Source organism: Sciurus vulgaris (assembly GCF_902686455.1).
Source record: "Sciurus vulgaris genome assembly, chromosome: 10".
NCBI classification, from domain to species: domain Eukaryota; kingdom Metazoa; phylum Chordata; class Mammalia; order Rodentia; family Sciuridae; genus Sciurus; species Sciurus vulgaris.
Window position 1 is genome coordinate 115127825 of NC_136470.1, and position 27098 is coordinate 115154922.

Below are 27098 nucleotides of genomic sequence, written 5' to 3' on the forward strand. Positions count from 1 at the left end.
CCACCTCTCGGCCTAGCACACAGGCTGTTTCACTTCTCTGATAGTCTTGCCAGTCTCTGTTATCCCTCTGCCTCCAACCTTGCTGGCACATTTCTCTCTCCATTGATTGGCCTCTTGGCTACATTAGTGCCAGTGTCACCCCCACTTCAGATTCCATCTTCCTTGGCCATCTGTGGCAGTAGGATGCCTACTACTACCCATGTATGGGCCCAGGCACACACCCTTCAGACCCCTTGATTTTACCTTCCTGGGTCATTGGGTAAGGTACCAAGGGCACCTTGGTACCAAGGTACAGATGCTTTAGTACCTGCTGGTACCTGCTTGGTACCTGCTGGTACCAAGGGCAGATGCTTTAGTTCCACTCCAAGAGGTATGTGTGCTGTGGTCTGAGCTGGGGCTTGGGGCCTCATTTGGCCTTTGCCCCTTCCTATGATACTAACGTAGACTCCCTGGGAGCCACATTGTGGGAAAGAGTACCCTCAGCAGGTTTCATCTCTTTTCTGTGATTACTCTTCCACCCTACCAGCAGTTACATTGCTCCCTGCTTTTTCCCCTTTGACCTCCAAACCAAAATTTACTTGCTTCCTCCACATAATTTCTTTTGGAATTCATGCTCCATTTGTCTTAAGCCACACTCCCCTGTGCTCTGCACCAGACCTGCTTCTTAGTACTTTTGACCTCCATGAGGCTCTACTACCACCAGAAATGTGGGCCCCATTTTTGGTGTGCTATGTCCCTTGCTACCACAGTCCATTAGTGCATTCCCCTGTCCTTGCCATCCAGTCATTTCCTCTTCTATTTTGGACCTGGGCAAGACTGTGGTATCCTCATTGAGCTATCTTCACTTGTGTCTATAGCCCATTCTGCACTGGCAGTGCTTCAACACAGACTTTTGCTCATATCATCCTCTTGCAAACCAGAGTTCCTCTCTGGGTCATAGTGCTGCCCTCCCCAGGGTGGATGCTCTTCTCTTGCCTAGTGAGGACTTGATCACCCCTGCTTGAGCCGCTGCTCACACTTCTGCAATCCAGCTCTCATTTCTGATGTGATTATCTTGGGGCAGCATTACCAATTTCCAGACCAGATCATGTGAAAAGCCCAACACCCTGTGTGCCTCCTGCAGGAGAAAATGCTAGACATCTACTGGCTACTGCGTGTCTGCCTACGAACCATTGAGCATGGTGATCGCACAGGTTCTCTCTTTGCCTTCATGCCCGAGTTCTATCTGAGTGTGGCCATCAACAGCTACAGTGCTCTCAAGAATTATTTTGGTCCTGTGCACAGCATGGAGGAGCTCCCAGGTGATGGGACCATTCAGGCTGGGAGGGGATAGAAATGGGCCTTTAGTGTGACTCAGGAGCCCTGATCTGAGCCGTCTATAGCCTCGCAGCATACATCCACATGGGAAGGAGGGAAAGTTGGCCCTATCCCATGGTCCTCTCTGCATCATGTTCACATTTGCACTTTGCCATGGAACCTGCATCTCCTCCCTGTTGCTGTAGTGAAAATAGAGGGCAGAGTGGGACCCCTGGTTTTACTTACTTCCTGGTGTTATTGAGCAGCCATGTGGCCCCTCACCCAGGCACCCTGGCACTGGTCACAGAATGTGGCAGTGGGTCAGGGGCAGAGTGTTTGTCTTTATAAATTGTAGAAGAAAGCAGGGCCCTGCTAGAGCTACAGAGGAGCCTGTACTTCTCCAAGACCACTGATTCTAGGCTGGGCCTGGCATTTGATACCTGGATCAGGCTGTGTGAGTTGCCAGGCTCCTGCCCTGCCCTGCCCTGTCCAGGCCTTGATGCAAGCTTTGTCTTCAAAGACAGAATTATGGGTGCGCAGTGACTGACTGTGAGTCAACAAATGTGTGTGCTAAGATGAGTTTGAGTCCACATTAGGGCTCTTTCCAGGACCTTCCCTCTCCCCATAGTGAGTCTATGCCTTCGCCCTTAACCAACTGCTAGTTTGAGTGCTTTACACAATATCCCCAGATGTCAACCCAGGTCCAGATTGGCCCTTGGAGCCAGCTCTGGAGCATACCACTCAAGCCCACCCACCCTGCCAACGGACATATCTGTCCCTAGAGCCCCTGCTCCCAGCCAGCAGTTCTCTCTGCCCATCCTTGCAGGCTATGAAGAGACCCTGACCCGCCTGGCTGCCATCCTTGCCAAACACTTTGCTGATACACGCATCGTGGGCACTGGTGAGGTGCCCTACAGAGGGCCCAGGGAGGTGGGATTGGGATGGCACATCTAGTGGGCTGTTTTCTGTGTATATTGTGGCATGGGGCCAGGGCTTATGCCAGGCACCTGCTAAGGCATGACCTGTTGTGGCAGACATTCGAGACTCACTGATGCAGGCCCTGGCCAGCTACGTGTGCTACCCACACTCTCTGAGGGCTGTGGAAAGAATCCCTGAGGATCAGTGAGTAAGGGGTTGGGGAATTACACACCCTGCCCTGCACAGCACTGTGCCGAGCCTCACCATGTGCCTGCCACCCCTCACCCTCACAGGCGTATTGCCATGGTGAGGAATCTCCTCGCACCCTATGAGCAACGGCCCTGGGCCCAGACCAACTGGATCCTGGTGCGGCTCTGGAGGGTAAGCCTGACCTGAGGGGGACTGCTGAGGCTGCCTTGGGGAGAAGGTAGCTCCGTCCCCCTGACCTCAACTGGCCCCACCCCCAGGGCTGTGGGTTCGGGTACCGCTATACACGGCTGCCACACCTGCTGAAAACCAAGCCAGAGGACGCCAATTTGCCCAGCCTCCAGAGTAAGTATCCAGGTTGGGAAGCTTCTACCTGGCAGCAGCCTGGGCAGGAAAATTGATGGCCCTTGCCCACTGCCCTTAGGTCCTTTCAGACTCTTCTGCTCCTACCAGCCCCTCTTCTGGACTTGTGTTGGCTCCAAACTCTGTGTGTCCCTTGGGGTTTGCATTTTTCCTGCTGATTCCCAGTGCAAGGATGCTCTGGGACTACTCCCTCACTCCATAGTTCCATTTGTACCCTTTGGGCCTGTTGCTTTGCAAGGGTCACAATGAAAAGATGCCACATTTACCCAGGCTGCTGGCAACTCATGTGGGATAGACACTCTCTTCCTTGCTCTCTATGCCAGCTCCCTGACCTCCAGGTTTGTTGCAGGACTGTGTGCTTCTGCTCCTTTGGTATCTGCTGGTGGCCAGACAAAGGCCTGGCTTATGTCTTGAACCCTTGAAGCAAGATGGGCACAGGCTGGAGATTTTCCAGGGCCCTATGGGATGATCATGGGGCTTCCTCTACTAAGAGGCATTTGACTGGGAGCAGAAGCTATGTGTGGTCTCTGCTGTGCCCTGGAGTCTCTTGAACTAGAGGACCTTCACCTAAACCAGGCCCAAGGCCTTGAACTATCCAGCCTACACACACTGTTTTTACCATATCCGTGTAATGTATCTCCCTTTGCAGCCAGTGTTTTGGTCTGAGAGATGACCCCTGAGAGGCTGAATGCCTTATGCAAAGTCACACAGCAAGTCCTTGCCAAATGTCTCAGACCTGTCTCTAGGGTGGAACTGAGCTGCAAGTGGAGAATGGCAATGGGGCCAGATCCGTCCTGTGGCTACAGGAACTATTGATTTGCATCTAGAGGAGTGGGGAGATATGCTGGGACAGCTGCAGCTGAGAGCTCTAGTTACCAATGCCTGCCAGCCCAGACTTGGCACCCATCACCTGGGCCATATGCCAAGGCGAGGCCAAGGACAGCAGAGGAAAGTAGAGGACAGAGGGGCCCAGAGTAGGTTCTTGGAGAAACTGGCCTCAATGCCAGTGGGGAAATGTCTAAGGCATGTGACTCAGAACTTGCTGGAATCAGGCTGCAGCTATATGGCTACCCTAGGCCTAGAGCAAGTGGTGTAGTATGGGGGCTGACCCACCTGTAGCTTTTGGTTTGCCCAAGAGAGGGAGGGGACAGATTGAGTTCTATCCCTCAGGTAGTTCTATACCCTCTCCCTCTGCCTTCATTACCTGCATGTTTCCCAGGAACCATTTTTCTGTTCTTAATATCAGTGGGTGAGGACAAAGGCAAGCAGGCAGGGCTACTGCTCTGGAGTCCTTCATAATGCTGCCTTCCCATCCCTCTACAGAACCCTGCCCTTCCACCCTGCTACAGCAGCACATGGCAGACCTGCTGCGGCAGGGTCCTGATGTGGCACCCAGCTTCCTCAACAGCGTCCTCAACCAACTCAACTGGGCCTTCTCTGAGTTCATCGGCATGATCCAGGAGGTGGGCCGTGGTAGGGCCCTGTGGGCCAGGGTGATACAGGGACCATGATGTCGTAGCCAGGCTTCTGACTGCTGCCTGCCTGCTTGTTGGCTGCTCAGATTCAGCAGGCTGCTGAACGCCTGGAACGAAACTTTGTGGATAGCAGACAGCTCAAGGTATGTGCCACCTGCTTTGACCTCTCGGTCAGCCTGCTGCGTGTCTTGGAAATGACCATCACACTGGTGCCCGAGATATTCCTTGACTGGACCCAGCCTACCTCTGAGATGCTGCTGCGGCGTCTTGCACAGGTGTGTCCATCTAGGCAAGGAGGGTAGGACCTTGGGGTTACCCCACTGGTGAGCTTGCCCATCCACCAATAGGTTCGTGCCCCCACAGCTCCTGAATCAGGTGCTGAACCGAGTGACAGCTGAGAGGAATTTGTTTGACCGTGTGGTCACCCTACGGCTACCTGGTAAGGATCTAGATAACCCTGCATCCCTACACAATAGGCCTTGAGTCCTCTTCCAGGATCATAATGCCTGATTCTCCATTCTGCCCCATGACAGCCAGGCTTGGCACCCCTAGCCCAGCTTGTTCTGTAGAGTGGACAGAGGGAAGGGTTGTTGGCATGTCAGGCCTGGAGCCTCTTCTGTAGGAGCATGTGGGAGGTTCTTTTTCTTCCTTCTCTCCCCTTAGGCCTGGAGAGTGTGGACCACTACCCTATCCTGGTGGCAGTGACAGGCATCCTGGTGCGGCTCCTGGTGCATGGTCAAGCCTCAGAGTAAGTGTTGGAGACTGTGGGCCCCCATAGGAGCTGGGCAGGACCTCCCTGTACTCCAGTTTCCTTATCTTAAAAATGTGCCTCACCATCAGGTTTTGAGGCAGAGAGAAGGTGGTGAGGTGTGAACTGCTTAAGTAGGTGATAGTGGCAGCTTCTCTGGATAGAAGAATTGAGGGCCCAAGCAGGACAAAGTGGCTTGTGGCCATTCCTCAGGTAGCACTGGGGGTATAGGGCAGACCATCCTGTGATGACCAGGGCAACAGTGCTAGATCAAGAGCCAAGCACATTACAATGCTATTTGTTTGTGAAGGCCTGTTTGTCTGTGAGCATGGACTGCCTTTATTACAAAATTTCATAACAGCAGGGTCCAGGACAGCCATGGGGACCCCCAACTCAGCCCCCACACCTGAGGGGCTCCCAGAACCCCTTCCCTGCCTCTTTTTAGTGGGAGTGGTGAGATGCATATGCAGCCAGGGCACTGCCTCAAGCCATTAGGCTGAGAACAGTGCCAACCTTTAAGAGGTTCCTGTCCTTGAGGGACATCGAGTTCCATTTGGGCTCTCAGCTTGGCCTTGCTTGCCAGGCTTTTTAGTGCTGTGCTGTGAGCCCATGGAATGGACTTTGCCTTCAGAATGACTGCTGGATGTCCCTGACTGGAGAGAGCAGGGCCACTGTGGCTCAGGACAGGCCCTCAGGGGTCTTCTTAATGCCTGCCCACCAGACTGTGCAAATGTAGTTGCAAAGCTGGTAGATGCGGGGAGAGCTGTGCCATCAAAGGGAGGATGTTTCCTCCTTCCCTCCTGGAGTGTGGACTGGAGCTGAGCTCTCCACCATTTCCCCTGTGGGACCCCTGCCCCAGGCATGGAAAGGGGAAGGTGGTAAGCTTTGACTATTCTATACCACTCCTTCATATCTGCCTCAGCCACTGAAGGTGGTTCTAGGGCTCTAATGTAAGAGCTTTTCCAGATGGCCTTCGTTTTCCATCTTTAGGGGACATTAGAGCATTAGGTGGTCTTAGGGAAAGCAGGCACTAGCAGGTTCTGCTAGGATCTGGGGCCTTGGGGGTCCTTTGCTAGGCAAAGCAGGAAGCAAATGAGACCCCAACTCTTCTACCTGTGAATAGGGACATTGTGGTTCAGGTCAAGGCCCACAAAGGAAGCTGGGGGACCAGGTACAGTTCTTCCCACTAATACCTGGCAGTTCTCTGGATGGTAGCAGGGCAAGCAGCAGGAGGGTCATGGCGTGAGTGGGGGCACTGGGCAGCCTAGGTCATCATGAGACCCTCCGAGCCTGTAGAGCTAGCAGATTCAGAGCCAGCTGTGAACCGCAGGCCCACAGTATTGCTCAGATCGAAGTCCTCAGCTACTGCCAGCTGCACACGCCCGTTGAGGCCTCTCCTGCCCGGCTCCAGGAAGACCACGTGCTTGTGGACACTGGCCTTGCCGCTAGGTGCATCTGGTGGCGTGGCACTGAGCACCGAGGACTGTGCACTTAGCTCCTGGAGCGAGCTGGGTGCCCGGGACCAGCGGCGACTTCGACAGGCTTGGTGACAGCAGCGGCAGCAACCACGGCAGGGTGGTGCAAACAAGTACAGCAGCACCAGCACCAGGCCCACAGCACAGCCCAGCAGTGTGGTGAAGCCTGTGTTGAAAGTCTCGGGCTCCGGGTGTGGGAAGTGCACGCTCACATTGTACTCAAGTGTCTGGTTGTGGTGCAGGCTGGGCCCAGTGGCCAGGCACACAAAGACCCCTGCATGCTGCTCCTGCACTTTGCCTATGGCTAAGCTGCCATCCGCCAGCACTGCAATGCTGCCATCTCGGGACCCTGGTGCCACAAGCAGCTCGTGCTTAGGTGAAACCCAGGCAATGTGCACAGCTGGGGCACTGGTATTGCAGTAGAGCCTCAGGGACCGACCCACCTGTGCATGCAGCTGCTCTTCAGGCCGCTCTAGGCCAGTAGCTGGGGCAGCTGAACAGTTCTCAAAGACTCGGCTGTGCTCAAAGAAGCGCACACGGGATGTAGGTACCTTAAAGACCAGGCATGTGTACTCATGTGCAAAGTCCCGAACAGCACTTAGGCCCCGCTGGTGCCAGCGCTGCAGCAGGTGGTAGAGGCGGCAGTTGCAGGGCAACGGGTTATTGTGCAAGTAGAGGCCATTCTTGAGAAAGACCGGCAGAACGGCCAGCTCAGGGACAGAGATGTGTCCCAGCTGGTTAGAGGAGAGGTCCAGGATGCGCAAGTGGGTTGCACCCAGACCATGCAGGTGGTCAAAAGAGAAGGTCATGAGTTCGTTGCAGCCCAGATAGAGGTGGCTGAGTGCACTCAGACCTTGGAAGGTGTGCTCATCCAAGTGTGCCAGGTGGTTATTGAACAGAAGCAGCATCTCCAGTGCCTCAAGCCCATCAAGGTCGTGGCGGCCAAGGGTCCGCAATGCGTTAGATGATAGATCAAGCAGTTTCAGGCCACTGGCATTGGTGAAGACTCCGTGACCCAGCGCGTCCAACTCATTGTGGCCTAAGCGCAGGGCACGCAGTCGGGAGAGGGGCGCCAGCCAGCTGGGGCGCAGGCGCTGGAGTGCGTTGTGACTCAGGTCGAGTTCAGCAGCAGCGGCAGGTAATTCGGCCGGCACATTCTGCAACCCCAGGCCTGCACAGCTCAGAAGGTCAGCAGCACAGACGCATTTGCGGGGGCAGTTGTGGGGCACAGCGGGCATAAAGTCCTCGGAGTCGGGGGTGCCTAACGCGACACGCAGCATGCACAGCAGGGCGCCCTGCAGCACCAGCCAGGCCATGGCGGCGACCACCAAGAATAAGGGCAGCCTGTGCGGGTCGCAGCTCCAGGACTTACCCACTCTTGCTCTGGCTCAGCGAACGTGGTACTGGATGGTCCACGGCCAGGGAGGCACAGTGCAGTCTTTGCCCGGCTCGACTGGACGCTCCTGCTCACCAGTCCCGTTTGTACGGTGGGGCTGCACCGCAGTCAGCTCTCTCCGTCTCCCCTTTGCTTTCTCCTAGTGCTTTCCTAGTCGACTTCTAAATACTCGCGGAAAAGAAGACGGTCGCGGGGGGAGGGCGGGGGGCGGACATCGGGCTTTTATTGGCTCGCGCTGCAAGGGGCGGGGAGATTGTATCCCCTGCCGCTTAAGGGCCCCTTATGGCCACCAGAGGGAGTACGAGTTCACTCCCAGTACCCAGCCTGCCCTTGGCCCATAGACCAGAAAAGTAAAAGGGGCAGCCTGGGAAGAATGTTAAGCTGCTCCTAGTGTTCTTTATTTGAAGTGATAGTTTTAGGATTAGTGTATGATGGGGTCGGTGGACTTCAGCTATTTATGGTAGCTCACAAAACTCCTTAAACTGGTACCTGGGCTATCTATGTGTGGCTTCACTCAGATCCAGGACTTATAGGATGGCTGGAAAGCAGCAGGGAGGTGGAAAGAATAAAAGGGCATTAATGCAAGGTTTGGACTGTCACACTATCCCTTACAGACAGTCCCCAAGTCTTATGATTACCTATACACCCTCCCTACCTAGGACAGAGAGAGCCACATCAGTGCTCCTAGCTGACCCCTGTTTCCAGCTCCGCTCCATATGCTATCTCCTGGGGCAGCCAGAGCCCCCAGCACCTGGCACTGTCCTGCCTGCCCCAGACCGGAAGCGCTTCTCCCTGCAGAGCTGTAAGTCGGCCAGGGATGGGTAAGGGAAAAGCTCTGGGACTGGCTGAAATCAGGACCTTCAAGAACAGCAAATCCCCAAGCTGGGAATATTGAAAAGGCAACAGATTCTAGGGCTACATCTGGCCTTACACCACCTACCACTAATCCAGATACAGATTATATCAGTGCTGAGGAGCTGGCACAGGTGGAACAGATGCTGACACATCTGACCTTTGCATCTGCCCAGGCAGCAGCTGCATCCCTGGTGAGTGAAGCCACAGCACAGCCCACACTACTTGAATACACGTGTACACACCAATATAGGCAGAGCATATCCAACTCCAACACCCTCACTCCCCTCCCTGCAGCCTACCAGTGAGGAGGACCTCTGCCCAATCTGTTATGCCCACCCCATCTCTGCTGTGTTCCAGCCCTGTGGACACAAGTCATGCAAGTAAGTGGGGCCCATGGGCTTTGGGAAGGGGCAGTAGGAACATCCAGGAGTCTTCATTCCCTCCCCTGTTGTAGAGCCTGCATCAACCAGCACCTGATGAACAACAAGGATTGCTTCTTCTGCAAAGCCACCATCGTATCTGTAGAGGACTGGGACAAGGCAGCTAATACAAGCACCACCTCCTCAGCTGCCTAGGTCCGCCAAGCCTCCACCTGCAAACCCAGACCCAGGCAAAGACCTATTTATGAGCTCCCATACCCCGTTCCCCGTCACCCCCAACACATCCAACCTTCTTGCTTGTGTGTAGCCCCATTGGTGGGAGCCTAGCTATGGCCCTAATTATGCCTGAGCTTGACTTTCAGTCAGGGCCACAGTAAACATTAAATTATTATTCCATACAGCCCTGGCCCTGGCCCTTCTTAAGGGAGTGGGGTTTGTGGGGTGTGGCCCAGCAAAGATTCTGCTAGTTTATGTCCAAGTGAGAAGGCAGGTGTCCACCAGCTTCATCCTCATCCAGTCCTCCCCAGACAAATGGCACCAAGTCCAGGGCCTTCTGATGTGTCAAGCCAGTGCTCCCCTGCTGATGGGGAAATGGGGGCTCAACCAACCCCAGGCTTCCCCTCACATGATGATACGAGGCTCTGGAACTGATTCACCAATAGACTTGTGGGGCAGCACGCTGGCTCCATTGAGGTAGAGCTCGTCGTTAACTATAACATCCTCGCCCAGCACTGTTACATTCTCCATACGCACCTGGGGGGCAGGGAGAGGTAGACCCTGTCAGTGAGGTAGACGCATTCTCTGCCCCTCTCCCCACCCGGCCCAGCCCATAGGCTTACCCACTGGCCCACACGGCAGCGCCAGCCCACAATGCACGACTCAAGCCAGGAGTGGGAGTGTATGTGGGCATCCCGCAGCACTGTGCACCGCCGGATGCACACACCATCCTCCACCACCACACCAGCACCCAGGCTCACATTAGGACCAATGCTGCAGTTCTGGCCAATACGGGCACTTGGGTCCTAAGAGCAATGGGGAAAATACAGTTGGACCATTTGTCTCCTAGGACTAAAGGGATTAATGATGGGCTGGACAAAGGCCTTACCACAAGAACGTTGCCCACAATGCCAGGGCCTGAGCATAATCGCTCAGGCTGCTTCTGCCTCAGTGACTGAAGGAAGAGACACATGCCAGTGAGGAAATCTTTGGGCTGTCCGATGTCCATCCAGAATCCTGTAGGGAGGGATGCATCAGGGGCTCAGCCCAGCCACAGACTTAGCCCCCCCACCCCTGCCCTGTGACCTTTCTGCCTCACCCTGCAGCTCCATGGCATATAGCTGCCCCTCCTTGGCCATAATAGGGAAGACCTCCTTCTCAATGGACGTAGGCTGCAGCTGTGGGAGTGGGCAGCTTGTGAGCAGGGTCATGGCAGCGACAGGCTGCTCCACCCTAGCCCACCCAGCAGTTGTCTTCTACACACCTGGATGCGTTGCAGCACTGCAGGGCTCAGGATGTACATGCCTGCGTTAATCTTATTGGACACAAATACCTGTGGCTTCTCCACAAACCGGTGAATTCGGCCCGTGTCAGCCTCACATACCACCACACCATACTTAGAAGGCTCCTCCACCTTGGTCACCTGAATACAGGGAGACTTAAGCCTAGTCCAGTGTTCCTAAGTCTTGACACATATGCTGTCCCAAATCTCAGGGGGTCTGCCCCCAAACACTTAAAAGATACTATTCAGCTATGCACTCAAAAGGAGAGATCAAGGGTAGGGGGCAGGGGAAGCTGGGCTGGGATGTTGCAGGGGGAATGTCAAAGGAAAAGGAAGACCTGGTCTCTTACCAGGATGGAGCCCTCCTGACCGTGGTGCCGATGGAACTGCACCATGGCTTGGAAGGGGAAATCACAGATCACGTCGCTGTTGAGGACGAAGAAAGGGTCTGCAGTCTCAGAGAGCAGGTCACGGGCCAGTGCCAGGGGCCCAGCTGGGGGAAGGGAGCAGATCACCTCCTTGCTGGGGATCTGAGTCCCTGAATTCAGGTTCAGCAGGTACCACCCAGGCTGGGTTTTACACTCTTCGCCACAAATTCTCCCAAGAAACCTTGTTTCCACTGACCTGTCCCCAAAGGTTCCTCTTCATGAGACATGGAGATTCGGATTCCCAGCTGGAAAGGAGAAGTCACCCCGTCAGGTTCTCCCTCCAGAACAGGAAGTAGAGAATGGACCAAGGGAACCGGCTAAAAGTCCCGTGCCTCACCCTCTGCTCCTGAGTCTTCATTTCTTTCTCCAGCACCTGCGACATGTAGCTCACGGCCAGGATCACGTGATCCACGCCTGCCTGTCGGACAGGATAAAGCGAGCGGACAGGCGGGCTCAGATGGTAGATACCTGTACCCCTGACCTTCAGTCGCTAGACGTCCCTCGTCCGCCCAGGACAGACCCCGGGTCTTACCGCGGCAAGGGCTTCCACTTGGTGCAGCAATATTGGCTTATTGCAGAAGTCTACCAGCGGCTTCGGGGTACTCAGCGTTAGCGGTCTCAGCCGCGTTCCATAGCCGCCCACCAAGATCAGTGCCTTCATCTCGCCTGTGGGCGATGGGAGTCAATCCTAGGCTCCAAGGGACCTGCAGCCCGCCTGGCCAACACCGGCCACGAACTACAGCCTCTGTGTCCTGGCCCCTGCCCTTCAGACTGACCAACTCTGGTGTTAGTTTGCTCGCCTGGTCTAAACCGACGCCGAAACCAGGACGCCAGAACCCAAGTCACTATGCGGGCTGGAGAGTGGCTGGCCCGGAACTCGGACCGGACCAGGCGCCGGCAGTGACGTGACCCCGGCGGGCCAATCAGCTGTTGCCTACGTGGCACGGCCGTCAGCGTCGGAGCGCTGGGCGCGGTATTACGACAGACACAGCCAATGAGGGCCTGAGGGCGCCAGGCTGCCATGGGGACTCGGACGAGACTCGCGAGTCACCTGTCTATTGGCGGTACCTATGGCGGAACTGGCGCCAAGGGCGAGGCCTCACTCCCTACCCAAACTTGGTTGGCTGCGGGGCAGACGCTTCCGTCCACGCTTCACATTCGGGGCCCCGCCCCTCCGCCCCAACCCAGGGAAAGAGGGCGGAAGGATCGGATCTAGCCGTCGGAGGTCACAGGTGGTGCTGGGCTGGGCCGGTCCACCCGAGAACTGCGAAGTTTTCACAAAGATTCGGACAAGTTACAGTTTTTAGCGGCTTTATTTTGACATACACGACCTTAGACACAAGCGGGGTGGGCAACACTGGGTGTAGAGAAAGGGGCGGGCTTGGCCCAGACACCCCTCACTTACACGCAAGGTCCCAGGAAATGCAACTGTGCGAGTCTGGGCCAGAGCCACGTGGAGTATCCGGGCTCAGGCCTCAGGTGGTGTGGACAGGCTTAGCTTCCAGGAAAAAGAGGAGCGGAGAGCGATTCCCAGAATGCGAGGTCTTACATGTTCCCCGAGGAGGAAAGGAACCAGGTCCTTCCCAGGGATCTCCATTTTCTTCCTCTTAAAATATTTAAATCCGCACAAACATAACCATATTGTACAGCTGCAAAGTTAAAAGCAATCTGCATCTAGGGAATGTGCACATGACCAGGTGAGCGCGTGAGGAGCAGCTACTAAACTAGCCCAGGCCTCTGGCCCTTTGTGGGAATCCCCACACCCATTGCACAGGCCCAGAAAAGGGGGTGGGTTCCTGGCAAGTTGCTACACTGGTCCCCTTCCTTTTTAAGCACCGCCAGTCCCATCCCACCCCAACCCTGGAGGCGGGGTCTGGTGTTGGCCCAGCCCAGGTAAATACTATAGAGAGGGGTGAGCAGAACACCCCAACCCATGATCCCCAGTTGCACTTTGGTCCTGATTTGGGGTGGGAAGGTAGGACCTAGCAGGAATAGGACTCTCTAGCCTGGGCCAGGGAGAAAGCAGTGGCAGAAAATGTGCGTGCACACACTTGCCACCACCCATCAAATAATGGTTGGATTTCCAGGTACCAAAAGTGCTGATAAGAAGGGCCCTGCCCTGGGGGAGAAGCAGCAAATCCCAGCCCTTCCACTCTTTCTAGTGCCAGAAAAACAGATTAAATGAGTACAGCCTCCCTTGCTGTGAGTAGTAGCAAAACAGGGCAGCATCTGCTCCCCGCATCTTGAAACTGGGGAGGCACAGCACATCCCCAGGCAGTCTCCAGTGGATCCAAACCCTTCCTCATTCTTCTCACTGCCAGGGAAGATCAGCTACACTAACAATAACCGGTCCCTATGACTAAAAACCACAGAATGGTACAGGAGAGAAGGTGGTTGTTACCAGAAACAGGCAAAGCTGTGCCTCCCAGCCCCAAGGAATGGGAACCTGCCCACCACTGGCACCAGGTATGGAGGGCTTAAAGAGGTGGGATCCATCAAGGACCCTGTTTCAGAGGCTACATCTCTAAGGACCAGGAATCAGGTCATCAGTCACCAAGGCTTCTCAAAGACACAGGCTGGCAGGCTTACCTTTAATGCCCAAACAGGGACATGTGAAAAGAGATAATGACAGTGGTCCTAAGCTTATAGGAAAGGGGAGTGCTAACCCTGGCAATGGCTGAGTGTGGTGTCACCTTCTGGCCACCTTGTGTTAGAGGCAGCAAGACTACATGCCGTTAAGGGGTGGTAGCAGGAATGATTAAAACTATGGGAAAGGGTTACCTCTTGAGCCCCCTTGTCAGTGTTGAAAGCTACACTCCAGGCCCATAGGAAGGGTACTAGGCCAGCAGGGAAACAACCCCAAAATTCATTCTGCTACCAGGTCTTAAAAAAGGCAGCACCTGCTGAGGAAGGGCAAAGGGGCAAAAGCTCACTTCAGAAATGAAAAAGAGACTATTTTGCTGAGGAAAAATATGAAGGAAATCAATGTATACTAACAAACAAGGCAACACCCCAGGGGAAGGCTCCCCACAACACAGGGGCTGTCAGGTGAACAAATGGACAAATGGACGGACCCCAGGATTATTCAGACAAAGCTTTCAATAGCAGAATCTGGGCACCTGCACCCAGGGCCCAATGTCCCTAAGAGCAGACAAGCATAAAATTCTCTCTCCAGGCCCAGGGTCTGAAGTGCCTCACAATGGGCTGCTGCCTTGAAGCTTGGCCTGGGGAAGTGAGAGACCCTGAGCAGACCACAGCCCTTGAGTTCTGGGAGGAGCAGCCCACCCAGAGGCAGCACAGCTGCCCAAACTAGAAGAGGAAAACTCCCACTCACAGCACAAGAACTGCAAATACTGTATGGGCCAGGGCCCCTACAGGCCCCAAGGCCTACCAGAACACACTCTCCTCAGCAAACAGAGCTGTGCTCTTCAGTGGAACAGAAGGGGTTGGCCTCCTCAGGCAAGAGGATCTTTTTGAGAGAGGTTGGCTGGGGTTTTCAGCAGAGAAGCAGGTTCATGTGCCAGGTCCATGGAGAAACCAGGCCTGCCCTCTGCCATAAACTGGCTTTAAGCTCAGCTTCATGAATCTTGCCCCATGCCAAAATCAGACCCAAGAAACATGGGTCCAGCTGTGTGCAGTCAGCTTTCTGATAACAAGGGCACCTGTTCAAGAGCTGGCTGACACCCACAGCACAAAATTGAAAAGCTCCCAAGAGATGGGTACCCAAACCCTTCTTATTTGCGGGGAACAAAAGATGAGTGGGCATGGAGGAGCCCTGCACCAGCCCAGGGCTTCACCCCACAATCAGCAGGGCTGTATAGCCACAGACCCTAAAGACCTAGGCAAGAGAAACCAAAGTCCAAGGGCTTCTTGTCTCTGCTGCCAAGCCCACCAGGGGCACCTCTTCCTTCCTAAGTCAACTTGGACACAGCAGTCACAGCCACAGAGCTAAGGAGCCTGGCCAAGAGGACACATGTTCTGCCCTCCTTCACTTTATATATATGGATTCCAGGCTACAGCTAAAAACATTTCTTTTAGTTTACACCAAAGAGAAATATAACCCTTTAAAAGCAAGTCTGTGTGTCCTCACATCAAGTTCAGAGCAATGGTCCCTGCCTGCGGGTGGAGAGGAAGGGGTCCTGGGGGGCCCAGAACTGGGCCTACTGGTTCTCGTCCCGCATCTGTTCCATGATGCTGATAAGATTCTCCAAGCCAAACACATAGCCTCTGTCCGGACCGTCATGCACAGTGGGGTCATCTCGGAAGCCCTTGAATGTGCTATGTGCAAAGTCAATCATGCGGACATCCACCTTGGGTGGAGTGGAGGGGCCTGCCTCGGTGTTGAGGCTGCTGGGGCTGGTACTGGGGCCACAGGGTGGCGCCACTTCAGGGAGCCCCGTGTCCAGGTGCTTGAGACGCAGCTCAGATCGGCACTCCTTGCCATCATAGATGACAAGCAAAGAACTGGAGTAGAAGCGGTAGGAGGCCTGCCGCTCCAGCACAGCTTTGAGGCCCCGAAGTTTGCTCAGAATAGGCTCAAAGAGGTCACGTCGCAGGTCCAGGCCATTGTGCAGGTACTGATAGAGGGCATTGCGGAAGCCTTCAATGGAGAGCCCACGGCCATAGTACTTGTTCCTGCAGAGGTAATGCCCTGTGTCCAGCTGGTACACCTGAAACCCCAGGAGACAGACAGGGTGAGCACCAGGGAAGTCTGATGACCTTGTGATGCCCTGGGCAAGCACCATCTGGAAGGCACTCTAACCAACCTGCCCTTTACTGCTCCTCCAGGGGGCAGGCCATTATTGATTCTGGGTTTTGCCATCCTAAGAGCTGCGAAAGCCAACACTGGGCCTATAGCCATCACCTTTAGAGCCCTCCTCCAAACTGCTCTGGAGCCCCAGCTAGACTCTAATTAGGAACATACTGCTGTTAGACAAGGGTCTTACTTGCTCCATTGTGGAGACAGCAAACTCTCACAACAGCTCCGTACCTCAAACCCAGATCAAGGTCAAAAGTTAGGGACAGGAGGGCTCAGGGAACACACTTGCAATGGTATACTGAGCACCCTGTGGGGGACTCACCTTCTCAGGGGAGATTTCAGAACAGTGTGCACCAGGAGGACATCTGGCATGGGTAGCAGGCAGGTCTGGGCACAACATAAAACATGCAAGTACTGAGGCTCTCACTAGTGGTGACTCACCTGCATGCCACAGACTCTGACTCCCAGTGTAGCAGATGTGCTCTGCTCACACTTCCTCATCTGTCGGGCTGCCTTCTCAGCTGATGCGTCGTCCCCATGCTGCCGGGTGCCCATCTTCAAGTCTAGCACACAGGGGTACTTGAAGTGGTGTACCACGTTCTCAAGCAGGAGAAATTCTGGGTCAGGGTCAAGAATGACAACCACACTCACCATCTGGCCCATCCAGGATACCACAAGAAATGTTTTCTATGAAAAGGAGCATTCTGGTCTAATGCAAAATGTGTTTCCCTCATGAACTCTCGAATGTGAATTTTACACCTCTAGCTTATAAATATTTTTCAGTCTTGGGAAATGAATTCAGGGGTGTTCTACTACTTCTACTGAGCTATAACCTTCTTTTTTTTTTTTTTTTTTTTTGAGACAAGGGTCTAACTTGCTGTAGCTAACCTTGAACTTGTGACCTTATGATCTTCCTACCTCTGCTTCCCAAATACTTGGGATTATAAGTGTGTGCCACTGTGCCCAGCTTATTTCTTAACAAAAAATAATAACAATAATAAGATGTATTATATAAAATTTACTATTTATAACCACTTTAAGTGTATCATTTCAGTGGCATTAAGTACATTTACATTGTTATGCAACCATCGCCACTATCTACTTCCAGAAATTGCTTCATCTTTTCAAAGTGAAATTCTGTTCCCATTAAATGCTAACTCCCTATTCTCTCTTCCCCTAACTCCTGGGAAACTTCTATTCTACCTCTGTATCTAGGAATTTGTTAATTTCAGATGTCTCATATTAGTGGAATCTTATAGTACCTATCCTTTTGTGCCTAGATTATTTCACTGAGAAAATGTTTTCAAGGTTCAACCATTCACAGCAAGTATTAGAATTTCATCACTTTTTAGGGTTACACAATTTTCCATTATAGGTATATGCCATACCCATTGATGGTTTTATTTTATATTTTTAAAAATTCTTTAGATATACCTTACAAGCAATAAACTAAAGATTTGGCAGATCTGGAGACATTCCTGATACCATCAATAAACCAAGACCTACTCTGGACAGCACCTCAGCCAGGCCTAAGAAATAAGGAAGATGCTTTTGGAACATTACTATAAAAAATGAGGAGCTAAGATTCTAACATTACCAATTGGAATTCTTAGATAATGCTGAATAATTTTTTCTATCTTAGGGCTGGAGATGTAGCTCCATGGTAGAGTGCTTACCTACCATGTGCAAAGTCCTCAGTTCAATTCCTAGCACCAAAGAAAAAGAAAAAAAAAATCTACCTTGTCATTTTCTCACCAAATTTCAAACCAATGAAGATTTAAAACATATTCCACAAAATTTTCTACACTGCCAAGTTTTAAGTTTCAGTTTTACCATGTCCAAAAGGCAGAAAACACAACACGTTAACGAATGTAAAAGGGAGAGGAAGAAGAGTCTGAAAAACAAAGATGAGAACAAAGAGGAGCCCCTGGTGAGAGGACCTCAGCAACGGTCTGGAGGGGCCCTGACATAGGCCCAACAGTCCCAGAAGACACTGGCGAAGGAGGGTGTGTCAAGGATACTGTAGAGCTTTCGGTCCTTGGATTCAGAGCGCATGCGACTCAGTTGCTGCTTGTGACAACGCAGGCTCCAGGGGTTGTGGCTGATCTTCTCAGAACTCAGACCACTATTGCCATCAAGCATTTGGAAAGGGACTTCTGAGTGGCTGTGTAGTTCTACCTTCAGACTCTTTGCCTCCTGGGAGCTAAAAAACAAAAACCAAAAACCAAAACAACAACAACAACAAAACACATACACATCACTATGGGACTCAGGCAAGTTATCCTTGGGGTCACAGGGTACAGAAGAATTGCACCAGGCCTAACCTGCCATCCACAGACCCTGCTGACAGATGGCATGGGGGGTCTCAGATATGTGCAGCAATAAAAGTTGAGTAAATGATGAGTACTGCTCTTCCTTCTGTCTCTGAAAAATAATTATTTATGTCAAATTATGTCATGAAGATATCACTTCACATCCACTAGTATAGGATAGCTATAATCAGAAGAAAAAACTTGAACAAGTACTAATTAGAATGTGATGAAACTGAAACCCTATAGATTGCTGGTACAAGTGTAAAATGGTACATGCAGCCAATATGAAAAACAGTGGTGGTTCCTCAAAAGGTTAAACATAAGCCAGAGAGAGTGGCACATGCCAATAGTCCCAGTTACTCAGGAGGCTGAGGTAGGAGGATCACTTGAGTTCAGGAGTTTGAGACCAGCCTGGGCATCACAGCAAACCCCATCTTAAAAAAACAACAACAACAACAACAACAACAAAAAACCCCAAAAATTGAACATAGGATTACATGACTAGATATATACCCAATTTCATGCCTAGATATATAGCCAAAAGAACTGAAAAATGAGGATTCAACATATTCTTTATACCAATGTCCATAGACGTATTTATCAAAAATAAATAAATAAAAGGTAGAAATAACTCATAGAAGATCTACAAGCAATCAACAAACATATGAAAAAATGTTCACCAGCTTTAGCAATAAGAGAAATGCAACTCAAAACTACACTAAGATTCCATCTCACCCCAATTAGAACGGCGATTATCAAGAATACAAGCAACAATAGGTGTTGGAGAGGATGTGGGGAAAAAGGTACACTCATATATTGCTGGGCCGGCAAATTAGTGCAGCCACTCTGGAAAGCAGTGTGGAGATTCCTTAGAAAACTTGGAATGGAACCACCATTTGACCCAGCTATCCCACTCCTTGGCCTATACCCAAAGGACTTAAAATCAGCACACTACAGAGATACAGCCACATCAATGTTCATAGCTGCTCAATTCACAATAGCCAGACTGTGGAACCAAGCTAGATGTCCTTCAATTGATGAATGCTTAAAGAAACTGTGGCATATATATATACAATGGAATATTACTCAGCTATAAAGAATAATAAAATTATGGCATTTGCAGGCAAATGGATGAAATTGGAGAATATCATGCTAAGTGAGATAAGCCAATCTCAAAAAACCAAAGGATGAATGATCTCGCTGATAAGCAGATGATGACACATAATGGGGGGTGGAAGGGGGGCAAGAATGGAGGAAGGAGGGACTGTATAGAGGGAAAAGAGGGGTGGGAGGGGTGGGGGGAAGGAAAAAAATAACAGAATGAATCAAACATCATTACCCTATGTAAATGTATGATTACACAAATGGTATGCTATTACTCCATGTACAAACAGAAACATGTATCCATTTGTTTACAATAAAAATAAATTAAAATAAAAAATATATATACTGTAATAAAAGTTGCTTAAAACTTGAGTTTAAAAAAAAAAAAGAACTCAGAAATAATTCACAAATGTCCATCAACAGATTAACAGCTAAACAAAATGCATATACATACAATGGAATATTATTCAGCTACAAAAAGGAATGAAATTGTGATACATGCTAGATCATGGATAAACTTGAAATTTTGCTAACTGAAATAAGCCAGACACAAAAGGACAAGCATCATTTGAACCCACTTATACAAGGTAATTGCAAATTCATAAAAACAAAGTAGAATAATGGTTTCTAAGGGTTAGGAAAGAGGAATGAGAAGTTATTTGCAAAACACTGAAAATGTAATTAATGCTACTAAACTCTGTACTTAAAAAGGTTAAAATAGTCATTTTATGACAATAAAAAATTAACAAAAGTCAGGCGTGGTGGTGAATGCCTATAATCCCAGCTATTTAGGAGGCTGAGGCAGGAAATTGCAAGTTTAAGGACAGCCTGGGAAACAGGAAGACTCCATCTCAAAAAATAAAATAAAAGGGATGTGGTTCCAGCTCAGCAGTAGAACACTTACCCACTATGCATAAGGCTATGACTTCAATCCCCAGTACACAACACACACCAAAAAAAAAAAAGAGAGAGAAGGAGCGAGAGAAGAAAAGAAAAAATATGTGATGAAGGTGCAGTTTCACACTAAACAAACAGGGTGGACCATAGGATGCCACTTTCAAGGACACAAATAACTATTCTACCTTGGTCCAGAACATCTAGAAAAGCTTTTAATGAGATTTTAAAAAGCGCATTGTGCTTATGAATGCTTGTCTATCGTTGCATGAGGCCTGGTAGCACAGTGGTACATGCCTTTAATTCCAGTCACTGGAGGAACTGAGGCAAGAGAATCACAAATTTGAGCTTGTCCTGGGCAACTCAGTTAGACCCTGTCCTAAAATAAAAACTTAAAACAGGGTTGGGTTGTAGCTCAGTAGCAAAATGCTTGTCTAGCAAGCATAAAGCCTAGGTTCAATCCCTAGTACCACCAAAAAGAAAAGAAAAAAAAAAAAAAGAGGAGGAGGAAAACATGATGATAGGGGAAAAAAAAGGGGAGGGGGGCAAAATATATATACTCTACCCGGAACAGGTCAGCAGGTACCAAAGGTACCTGTGTTTCTCTGGGTCAGGTTTGTATCTGTGGAAAGCATGAAGCCTACAGAGTAAGAGAATTTTATTTCTAAAGTAAATCAAGCCACAAAAGGGTTTTAGCAAGAAGGTGATACCAATTGAAAATATTGAAATTATGCCACAATTTCATTATGTTCTTTGCTTAAAGTAACTGGCAGTACTGTTTTTCACACTGACAAGCCCAGAAAAGCAAACCACTGGGGTAAAGCAATGTGGCCTGGAAATTGGAAAGCAAGTCTCTGTACCTCATAGCAGAGGCAGAGCACTGCAGCAATTTCAAATGGAAGTCTCCTCTCCAGAACTGCTGGTCTTTCCTCTCACTGGGCAAGGAGTCACACAGACTTAAGCTGACCAAAAGAATTAGTGTATGCTGGAAATGCTGATCTTTTTCCCAGGGTCAAGCATTTGGGAAAGTTCTGCAACATTGGCTAAGAGATCCTAATTCCTAGAGGAGCCCATCTAGATCTGACAAAACCCTCATTTTCTTCTATAGAGGGCACTGTTGAGGCCACTCACAGATTTTTTTTTTTTTTTTTTTTTGGGGGGGGGGGTTCCCTTTAGGGTGACTTATTTGCCAAGTAAGTCCAATCAAATTCTGCGTCTGAATGGGGTCTCTGTGGCACTTGGCATCACCCTTAGAGATGCAGCCCTAGCTCTGGTGAAGAAACAAATTCCACCACTGAAGTGACTGAGTGTCCACTAATAGACCAGATAAAAGTATGGTGACTACAGGTAGAGCTGTCACTTCCAGAGTAGGGCCTTGTTCCTGAACATGAGTAAACCTTGATGTAAGTCTGTATTCACTAGATTTTTACCAGATAACTCATGAAGCAAACTCAACTCTAGGAGGACAAAAGAAAGCCCATTCTGGGTTGGGGTCATAGCTTAGTGGTAGAACCCTTGCCTAGGATATGTGAGGCACTAGGTTCTATTTTCAGCAGCACATATAAATAAATAAACAAAATAAAGGTCCATTGACAACTACATATATATATATATATGTATACATATATCTCAAATTTTTTTTGTATTTTTTAATTTATTTATTTATTTATTTTTTTTTTATTGTAAACAAATGGGATACATGTTGTTTCTCTGTTTGTACATGGCGTAAAGGCATACCATTTGTGTAATCATAAATTTACATAGGGTAATGTTGTTTGATTCATTCTGTTATTTTTTTCCCTTCCCCCCCACCCCTCCCACCCCTCTTTTCCCTCTATACAGTCCTTCCTTCCTCCATTCTTGCCCCCCTCCCTAACCCTAACTCTAACCCTAACACTAACCCCTCCCTCCCCCCATTATGTGTCCTCATCCACTTATTAGCAATATCATTCGACCTTTGGTTTTTTTGAGATTGGCTTATCTCACTTAGCATGATATTCTCCAATTTCATCCATTTGCTGCAAATGCCATAATTTTATCATTCTTTATGGCTGAGTAATATTCCATTGTGTATATATATATATATATATATATATCACAGTTTCTTTATCCATTCATCAATTGAAGGGCATCTAGGTTGGTTCCACAATCTGGCTATTGTGAATTCAGCAGCTATGAACATTGATGTGGCTGTATCTCTGTACTATGCTAATTTTAAGTCCTTTGGGTATAGGCCAAGGAGTGGGATAGCTGGGTCAAATGGTGGTTCCATTCCAAGTTTTCTAAGGAATCTCCACACTGCTTTCCAGAGTGGCTGCACTAATTTGCAGCCCCACCAGCAATGTATGAGTGTACCTTTCTCCCTATATCTCAAATTTGAGCGCATCCTGGGCAACTTAGTTAGACCCTGTCTTAAAATAAAAACTTAAAAACAGGGTTGGTCACTGGGAAAAGAATCACCCATTGCCAGCTACAGACTTGGGGAACATTTCTTGTCATTTGACCAAATAGGTCCCAACCATCCAGTTAAGATGAAGTCCTTAGGAAATGAAAGGGACATAGTAGAAGTGCTTCCACAGGATGGAGTTAATTTGTCCACAGAACATTCAACATCCGGAGACAATGCTTACCAAGAAGTGGATATATAGCACTCTCCTCACACCACAGTTGCTGACCTGCCCAGAGAGGACCACTGACTGAGGGCACAGGGAATGATTCATCACAAATCCAGCCACAGTCCAATTGGTTTCTGTGCTTTCTGACACAAATGGGACCTCTTCACAGAGTGAATGAGGAGGGCTAGAATGTTGTAGGTCCTGAACAAAGTGCTAGGAGCTAGTACAGACAGCAAGTGCTGGGGAACTGATCTGATGTCAGGGATTAACTGCCATATCGAAGTCAATTCCCAACGTTTTTTGTGTGTATGGTGCTAAGGACTGAATCAAGGGTAAGGAAAGTGCTCTACTGCTGAGCAACAGTTCCAGTCCCCATTTTCAACTTCCGAATCAAGTCACAGAGCACCTTATTCACTGAAACTTACTTTTGAATGAAATTAAATATGAAGTAATTTAATTGTATAATTTTTATTTCACTGCTTTAGGAAGTTCACTTTATTTTCAGTCCACAATGTTATTAATTTTACTATTCAGTAGTTTTTAGTATAGACACAAGGTTGAGAGTATCACCACTACCTAATTTTCAAAATATTTTCTTCACCCCAAAAACAAAGTGTCTCACCACTAATATCACTCTCTGCCACTACCACTAAGTCTTTAACCACTAACAGAAAGCAAGTACTAACCTGCTCTTTCGATGACCCTGCCTGTTCTAACTACTTTATATAAACAGAATCATATAGTATGTGGTCTTTTGTGTCTGATTTCTTTCACTTAATGTCTTCAAGAGTCATCTGTATTGTAGCATGGTATATCAGTACTCTATTCCTTTTTAAGAGCTGAATAAAATTTCAGAGTGTAGACACATCATGCTTTGCTCATCCATTCACCCACTGATGGACATGGATTATTCCCATGGTCTGGCAATTAGGAATAACACTAAGAAAATCTGTGTCCAAGTTTTGTATTCAATTCTCTTGGGTAAATACCTAGGAATTAAATGACTAACTATATTCCCTACTGGACCCTGGGTACTTGGGATTAAGCCCAGGGATGCTCTACTGCTGAGTTATATCCCCAATCCCCTTTTTATTTTGAGACAGTCTCACTAAGTTGCCCAGGTTGGCATAGAACTTGAGATCCTCCTGTCTCACTCAATCTCCTGAGTCACTGGGATTACAGGCAGGGATCACTATGCACAGCTTGGATTTAACTTTTTGAAGTCTTGCCAAATTGTTTCCAAAGCAGCTGCACCACTTTACATCCCCACCAGCAATGGAGGTGGAATCTAATTTCTCTATACCTCTGTCATTACTTTCATTGTCCATCCTTCTGATTATATCCATCCTAGTGGGGGCTCACATAATTTTTGCAAGAAATATAATACTTTGTAAAGATGATTTCCAAATCTATAAGAAAAATCAAATCCCAATGCAATAAATTTTAGGTGCAGGGATAGGATTACTGATAGCAGATTCTTAGAGGCTGGACATAAAACCATTAGGTCTCAGGCTTGGGCATCCTGTAAGTCAGAAAGCATTTCCAATCTTGCTGTGGACCAATACTTTTCAACCTTCTCTCTTGTGTACGAGATATAACGGAAAACCCTGAGAACCTATTGTCACCAGCACAGGGCTTCCAAAGGGTTGAGAGAGTTTCAGTCTTTCTCTCAAGGGAGAGTCTGGCTTTCTCATACCAAGAAAGATACATCACTGGGTTTATGACACATAGGGGAGGCCACACCTGCAAGGGTGGCCTAAGAACACCAGTCATCCTCCTGAACTTTAGAAAATGCTTCTCCATGGTGTGTTAGTTCTCTACAGATGTCCTGAGTGCTTATGCCAGCAGGAAGAGACTGTTACTGCAGCTTTACTTGCCATCCTCTTACCTCTCAGAGGTCTCAAGGGAGAGAATAGCTTTCTCCTCCTTATGGTCACTTCCACTGCCTGACCGGTGCAAGCTCCGGCGGGAGTGTTTGCGCCGAGGTTGCTCCCGTTCTGATGTGTCATCCTGCTCCATGGTCTCACTTTCCACATAAGGGTAGGCCACCAAGTTGATGTAACCATCACTGTCCCCCTCAAAACAGACAGATACCACACCTGTTGAAAAACAAAGGCAGCCAGTCAACAAATGTCATATGGTTGGATTCATGCAGCACATATGATTAGCACATGCATTCCTACAGCACACAGGCTTCACTTCCCCTGAACCAAATATAGACTGATGGAGGAACAGCAGCCAGCAGAAATCATCTTCTCAAAAGAAATATACCACCACCTCTACCCTGAATCTGTTGTTTACCTTTGAATTTGGATAAATCTACATTTTTTTTCTCACTCTATCTAGCCCTTTCACTTTCAGCTATTGGTTTCTTTTTTTTTCCTTTTTTTTTTTTTTTTTGGCACCAGGGATTGAATCCAGGGGTGCTTAATGCCACTTCTCCAGCTCTTTTTATTTTGAGACAGGGTCTTGCTAAGTTGCTTAGGGCCTTGCTAAATTGCTGAGGTTGGCTTCAAACTTTCAATCCTCCTGCTTCGGCCCCCCAAGCCTCTAGGATTATAGGCATGTGCCACCATATCTGGTTCAGCTATTGATTTCTATACCAGTCAAAAAGAACTGTGAGTCAGGTATGGTGGCACATGCTTACAATCCCAGTGACTCAAGAAACTGAACAGGTTTACAAATTTGAGGCCAATCTGGGGCAACACAGCAAGACACTATCTCAAAATAAAAAAGGGTGGAGGTGTAGCTTGGTGGACATCTGGATTCAGTACCCACAAAGCAGGTGTGGGGGGCTCTGTTATGTGAGATATATACATATCTCACATAATTTAACCCTCCGCTTATTTAACTGCTTTACAATGCTGCTATTTCCTGTCTGTGTTCTCTTAAGTCTGAATTCCTTCTGCCTGTTAGTGTCACCTAAAGAGACATCAACTCTTCTTTCTTCAAGACAGTTCCAAAATGTATTCTGCCTATAGTCAACATTGAGTTCTTGTAGCTTCTTCACACAAAATTTCCACCCTGGTGCCTCTAAGGTGAAAGACCCTCCTGCTTTCCCTACATCCATGGAAAACAGTTTGTTGTGCTCATTTTTGTCAAGCAGATTAAAGACAATCTTCTAGATCATTACCAAAGAAATTAAAACAGAAATGGAACTTCGGGAGGGGGAGTAAAAACTAAAGCTACCCTTTGTCTAACTTCTGTTTTCCACATTATATATCAACTCATTTCTACTTTTACCCTCTTGATGGATACAACTATAATGTGAAAATGAGTAAGATGCATTAATGAATATGCCAAGATGACAAGCCAAGAATATTCTTCTCTTTGTTCCATTTCCTTCTCCAGGTAGGCAATGCCCCAATCCCTGGGCCCTTTTAGAAGAAAAATTCTTCCACCATCAAGATAAAATGAATTTTTTTCCTCCTTCTTACATTCCACATGTTGCTTAAAATCATATTTCACTTTGGAGAATTTCACATGTATCCTGGTTTTCTTACAGAGATGGCTGCCTCTGGTTGCAGGTTTATCAAAGCTTCATTTATGTTCAAGTCTGAGTGCCTTTCAGGTACAGGAAAGACTGTACTGATGTTCTCTTCTGTGAGCTTCTACTTTTTCCCTCTTAATTTACTCCTTATGTGGTTGGAATATATCTTCAAGTAACTTCCTTTTTCGGGGGTACTGGGGATTAAACCCAGGGGTGTTCTACCACTGAGCTACATCTTCAACTCCCCCTCACTTTTTTGTTTTGTTTTGATTTTTATTTTGAGACAGGGTTTCCCTAGATTGTCCAGAATGGTCTCAAACTTGTGACCCATCTGACTCAGCTTTCTGAATTACTGGGATTATAGGTGTCTACCACCATGCCCAGTTAGGAGATCAATTTTCTGTGTCCTCTGCGTAAGGGAAAGTTTGACTAAACCTAAGAGTTCTATGTTATTTGAAAATACACTTTTATTTTTTCCTGCACTGGCCAAAACTTCCAGTAAAATATTGACTAGAAATGGAAAGCAAAAGCAACCTGATCTCAGACCTTAGATCTTATAGGAAAAGTCATCATTTCATCGTTATGTTGATGCTAGTTGAAGATTCTTCATATATACCCTCTATAAGGAAGAGAAAGTTTCCTTCTATTCCTACTTAGCTCAGTTTTTTTGATATTCTTATTTGACCAAAATGAACAATAAATATTGTCTAATTTTTTCTGCATATATTGATCACAAGGTGCTTTTTTAAAAAAAAAGTTTAATAACATAGTAAGTTACAATGATTGGGCTTTGTATTTTTTTTTTTTTTTTGTACTAGGGATTGAACCCACTCAGTCAAAATCCCAGCCCATTTTATTTTATAATTTTGAGATAGGGCTTGTTAA

At 48.6% G+C, this 27098-nt stretch overlaps 4 protein-coding genes across 4 annotated transcripts in view; 1 reads left to right on the forward strand and 3 right to left on the reverse strand.

Annotated features, from left to right (window-relative positions):
- The window catches only part of RNF123 (ring finger protein 123), a 28901-nt gene extending 19388 nt beyond the window's left edge, over positions 1-9513 (forward strand). The window contains exons 27-39 of the mRNA XM_079155457.1: positions 1124-1301; positions 2123-2197; positions 2331-2418; positions 2508-2595; positions 2682-2766; positions 4108-4247; positions 4346-4534; positions 4623-4698; positions 4923-5007; positions 8538-8680; positions 8830-8924; positions 9028-9113; positions 9188-9513. Coding sequence (XP_079011583.1) covers positions 1124-1301; positions 2123-2197; positions 2331-2418; positions 2508-2595; positions 2682-2766; positions 4108-4247; positions 4346-4534; positions 4623-4698; positions 4923-5007; positions 8538-8680; positions 8830-8924; positions 9028-9113; positions 9188-9308 — 1449 coding nt within the window. The 3' untranslated portion in view covers positions 9309-9513. The remainder of the gene's footprint in view (positions 1-1123; positions 1302-2122; positions 2198-2330; positions 2419-2507; positions 2596-2681; positions 2767-4107; positions 4248-4345; positions 4535-4622; positions 4699-4922; positions 5008-8537; positions 8681-8829; positions 8925-9027; positions 9114-9187) is intronic.
- Positions 5039-8544, reverse strand: AMIGO3 (adhesion molecule with Ig like domain 3). Its single transcript, XM_079155553.1, has one exon. The coding sequence runs from the start codon at positions 7796-7798 to the stop codon at positions 6272-6274; it is 1527 nt and encodes a 508-aa protein (XP_079011679.1). The 5' UTR covers positions 7799-8544; the 3' UTR covers positions 5039-6271.
- Positions 9483-11965, reverse strand: GMPPB (GDP-mannose pyrophosphorylase B). Its single transcript, XM_079155600.1, has 9 exons — positions 11572-11965; positions 11377-11457; positions 11236-11284; positions 10962-11104; positions 10594-10752; positions 10429-10507; positions 10219-10346; positions 9953-10135; positions 9483-9866 (listed from the first exon to the last, which is right to left on the reverse strand). Exons 1-9 carry the CDS (start codon positions 11698-11700, stop codon positions 9735-9737), a joined length of 1083 nt encoding a protein of 360 aa, XP_079011726.1. The 5' UTR covers positions 11701-11965; the 3' UTR covers positions 9483-9734.
- A 368-nt stretch (positions 11966-12333) lies between these two features.
- IP6K1 (inositol hexakisphosphate kinase 1) overlaps positions 12334-27098 on the reverse strand; it is a 62139-nt gene continuing 47374 nt past the window's right edge. The window contains exons 3-6 of the mRNA XM_079155578.1: positions 24612-24822; positions 17820-18001; positions 16240-16415; positions 12334-15709 (exon numbers count right to left, since the gene is read on the reverse strand). Of these exons, the coding sequence (XP_079011704.1) occupies positions 15200-15709; positions 16240-16415; positions 17820-18001; positions 24612-24822 (1079 nt within the window). The 3' untranslated portion in view covers positions 12334-15199. The remainder of the gene's footprint in view (positions 15710-16239; positions 16416-17819; positions 18002-24611; positions 24823-27098) is intronic.